The sequence below is a fragment of the Cotesia glomerata genome, linkage group LG7, assembly GCF_020080835.1.
Source record: "Cotesia glomerata isolate CgM1 linkage group LG7, MPM_Cglom_v2.3, whole genome shotgun sequence".
Taxonomy (NCBI): Eukaryota; Metazoa; Arthropoda; class Insecta; order Hymenoptera; family Braconidae; genus Cotesia; species Cotesia glomerata.
The window spans coordinates 23,038,397-23,042,712 of record NC_058164.1 but is presented as its reverse complement, the minus strand read 5'-3'; the positions used below and the strand labels follow the sequence as shown (position 1 = coordinate 23,042,712).

The window sequence follows — 4,316 nt, the reverse complement described above, 5'->3', positions numbered from 1 at the left end:
TTAAGTATATAAACATTATAGACAAAATTATATATTATAGACGAATAACTTGAAATTTAATATCAAAGTTTCAATTTTGGGAAAAGGACAGCCCAGGAGACTGGTGCACAGAAAAAAAGGTTCACTTAAGCCAAGAAAATATTTTTCTTCCTAATTATTTTCTTGAGCGAAAAAAAAATCTTTATAAGCATCAATTTAAACAAAATTGAAAAAATAATTCACTGAAAATAAATAACTCAAAATATCAATCACAATTAAAATAGAAATTGGAAATATTAGCAATTAAAATGATTACACACCATAAAATAAATGAAAGTAAAATTATATTATTAAAAAAAAAGATAACAATATAATTGAATAATTTTTAAATCTATCAAATATAAATATAGACATTGAATAAAATAAAATTAACTGAATTCAAAGAAGTCAGTAAAAAGACATTTGAATATTTATATTTAGAAAAATATTGACAGTTATTCATATATAAATTCTTAAGCAATAAACATCTATAAATATAGACCAGCAAATTTAGAAACCCGTGATTTTAGACATCTGTAAATTTTGATTTATATAAATTCATAAATTCAAATAAAAATACAATTAAATATATAATTGCTTGCAATTTACGAGCTAATAAAAAATTAAAACAAAACTTCTATAATGCTCAAGAGCACTTGACTACAACCCTTCGATGTTTACGGGTCGGTTTTCTAGGAGGTTGCGGATCAAGCAGCAGTGAGATTCCCCGTACTTCAAAAAATAACCTAGACTCTTTTAAAATAGTGAGTGTCATGTTTATCAGAGTTACCCATGGAGGTTTACGGAGTCGGTACTCCAGGAGATTGCGGATCAGGCAGCGGCGAGATTCCCTGCACTTCAAAAAATAACCTAGACATTTTTATGATAGCGTGTGTATTTCTTCAGACTGATCCGCAACTTCCTGGAGGACGACAAACCTCCATGAGTAGACAATTTTAAAACAGTGAGTGTCGTATTTATCACAGTTAGCTACTCATGGAGGTTTGTGAACTATTTTTTAAAATGAACTATTTTTTCAATTTTGTTTTAATTGATGCTTATAAAGATTTTCCTTTTATTGATTTTTTTATTTACAGATCTCGAAATTTTGATTTTTCAATTTTACCATGAAATTTTCAACCGTCACGAATCAATGACGCGCACTGTAAGTTTCACGTTTGACTAATTTGAATTTTAACATGTGACGTCACGAAGCTTTTGACCCCCCCCTGCCCCTTGTCACACAATGTCACATTCTGGTGATACCCTCCCCCCCTTTAAGGTGTGACGTAATTTATGGATGACCCCTTATCAAAATACAAAACTTTTTGCAGTATAAAAATAAAAACTTTTATTTAAGTCTATTTAGTACAATTTATTAGCTATTAAAATAACAAAATATTAATTTCTGTAATTAATTTCTGTTATTCCGGCCAACACTTCATCCACAACTCCAGCCCTACAAGCTTTGTAAGGACGACTTTCATCTAGCTTGCATCTTCTTAATCCTCGATTGAACAGCTGCTTTTATTGATAAACATAAATAATTCTTAGTGTTTAATACTAGAATAGAGAATATTTGAGAAATATAATCAAAGATTATAAAAGTGAGTAAAGTACATTAGATGACAAACTCATTTGTCTGTTAGGTTGGGTGTGCTTATCTGCATATGCTTTTTTGTCCTCATTATGTAGTGTTGTATTTTCTATATGTGAGCTTGAATCAGAATTATGATTGGTAGATGACGAATTTCCTTGACTGTCGGATGTATTCTGCTCTGCAGAGCATCCTTGGCTTGCTGTGTTACTTTTTGTGTTCATTCCAGCTTCTGAGTCATTGCTGGAGGGATAAAAGTTTCCGCTTTGATAAATGAATGGTTTCAATGCGTCTTTATTATTTTCTATCGATTTCGGATAAGTATTGTTAGATTGATTAACAATAATTGCAAGCAAGGTTTTATTTTCAGGATTTCCTGGGTAGGTATTACCATTCTGAACGACTACATCAGTATAGATGTCATTTTTCCCAGGATTCTTAGAATATCTGTTACCAATTCGCGTAACACTAGCTCCGTATTGAGCATTTTTATTCTTCCCGCGATAGTCATTATTCTCCTGTACGACAATAGGTTCATACACATTCGTTCCATTGAGTTTGTCAGAATAAGTATTGCCAATTTGCACGTCTTGAGATCCATATACAATGTTTTCTCCGTCACTTTCGGGATAAGAGATGTTTCTTTTGTAGACTCGGGAAGCATAATAATTTACTGGTCCAGTCCTGTTCGAGGGAGCATCAAAGGGACTAAATTTTTTGTCAAGGCCATTCTGAAAATTATCAAATTTCGGCACCCGTGAAAAAATATTCTGATCAGGCTTGATATGAGCTGATAAGGCCATATAAAAATTTTTGATATGTTCATATCTGGCCTGATATGATCTGATATGTCCATATTTAATTTTTGATATGTCCTGATATGGCCTGATATGAAAATTGGCCATATCAGGCCTGATCAAGCCTTATCAATTTGATATGTCTATATCAGACTTGATATAGCTTGATATGCTCATATCTAATTTTACATTATTTTTTAATAGGTCCTGATATGCCCTGATATAACCTTATAAAGTTATATATACTTTGATAAACTTGAAAAAAAAATCCCTGATCAGGGTTGATATAACTTGATATGGATTCATATGGTCTGATATACTCATACCCTTACCAGCACATAAGTAGTCTTATGTACTCATATAAAGGCATACCCGAATAAAAAAAACTATTTATCATTATATATGATTCATATCTAATTATATAGAAGCATATGCAATTCATTTATAATTATATAGATGTATATATAATTCATATAAAATTATATATAAATCATATAGAATTCTATATAATTTTTTTTACTCCAGTGAGTATTTCGTGATTACCATAAAACATTCTCTTTTTCTATCTAAGAGTTTGTTTCTCCATGTTACTCCAATGATTAACAATCTTTTAATATATAGTATTTTTCGGATGAAATGATAGGAATTAAAAAAAAAATTTAATTTCACAAAAATTATTAGTTTTGTCAAGTTCAAAAATTGTTAGCCAAGCCTTCCAGCAATATATAATTCCATATACTAAACAAATAATTCCATTAAAATTTAAGCTATCAATTCTCATTTTATCTCGATTATTTTTTTAATTTCAAAGAAATTATAAATTTTAAAGCAACGAAGTACCTGAACAATATATCGTAGAATCATTTTTGTGATTTCATGTATACATAGATAATTTTATAAATCTACATATAGATACCATTATTACATATAAGTATTGACAGTTAATAATTAATAAATTAGATAAAAAATTTTTTTCACTACGAATCGATCATGTATACGATTCGCATTACTTGTAGTTATAATAAACTTTGTTCTCCAAGTAAGTCTCTTAGGTAAACGGGTAGTGAATTCGTCTTTCAAGCGGTGGGTCCCCGGTTCGATTCCCACTCTCGCCGATTTTTTTTTCCTTTGGAAATAATTATATATAATTATACCTAATCATACATAATTATATAGGGCCATTTTTCATTTATAATTATGTAATATAATGATATATAATTTTTTTTACCGGGGCGGGTACATAGTCTGATATACTTATATCAAGGCATATATAGTCTGATATGGCCAATTTCCATATCAGGCCTGATATGGACGGTTTATATCAGGCCTGATATAGTCTGATCAGAAAATTTTTTCACGGGCAAGTCTCGTCGCAGCCTATGACTGCTTTGTGATTTATCTACATGATTTGTCTGCTCTACGTATGATTGTGGAACAATGTTGAGAGTGTCTCTTTTCTGTAGGGCTTCTACCTTTAGGGCTTCAATTACACGATTGCTTTTATAGACGGGTGTCTGCATGCTATTGAGTTGCACTTTCCGTTCTTCTTGCTTTTCTGCTTGTATTCCTTTAACAAAAACAATATAAATTAGATTTTTTAGAAGCAAAAAAGGACCAAAATTTCAAAAAATAAACAATATAAAGTACTTACCCGGAATAACATTACTAACAATGAGCAATGTTACCATAGTAATGGACAACATGCCAGCTACAGTGTGCCTTCGACACTATGATCCGTCCGTGCCAGCGCCGCTTTTTATAGGGGCAACTCGTACGTCATGCGCATGCGATAACAGTCCGCAGACTGTTTCATGGAATTAACAGTAACATAAATTAGTTTAATGATTCATTATTCTAAATGCGTGTTGATAATTATACAGCGATCCCGCGTAATTTGTTTACGC

General features: G+C 31.1%; 1 protein-coding gene across 1 annotated transcript; it reads right to left on the bottom strand.

Moving 5' to 3' along the window:
- Nucleotides 1-1,509: 1,509 nt before the first annotated feature.
- LOC123269769 lies at nucleotides 1,510-4,100 on the bottom strand. The gene is made up of 3 exons (XM_044735605.1): nucleotides 4,064-4,100; nucleotides 3,776-3,997; nucleotides 1,510-2,369 (listed from the first exon to the last, which is right to left on the bottom strand). Exons 1-3 carry the CDS (start codon nucleotides 4,098-4,100, stop codon nucleotides 1,618-1,620), a joined length of 1,011 nt encoding a protein of 336 aa, XP_044591540.1. The 3' UTR covers nucleotides 1,510-1,617.
- Between the last annotated feature and the right edge of the window lie 216 nt (nucleotides 4,101-4,316).

What these genes read in the sequence shown, in the direction of transcription:
- LOC123269769 (XM_044735605.1), bottom strand. Translation starts at nt 4,100, where the DNA reads ATGGTAACATTGCTCATTGTTAGTAATGTTATTCCGG. An exon ending in TGTTAGTAATGTTATTCCGG is followed by an intron (nt 3,998 to 4,063) that starts GTAAGTACTTTA and finishes AAAATCTAATTT; the next exon opens with ATATTGTTTTTGTTAAAGGA. An exon ending in TCATAGGCTGCGACGAGACT is followed by an intron (nt 2,370 to 3,775) that starts TGCCCGTGAAAA and finishes TTTTTTCACGGG; the next exon opens with TGCCGAAATTTGATAATTTT.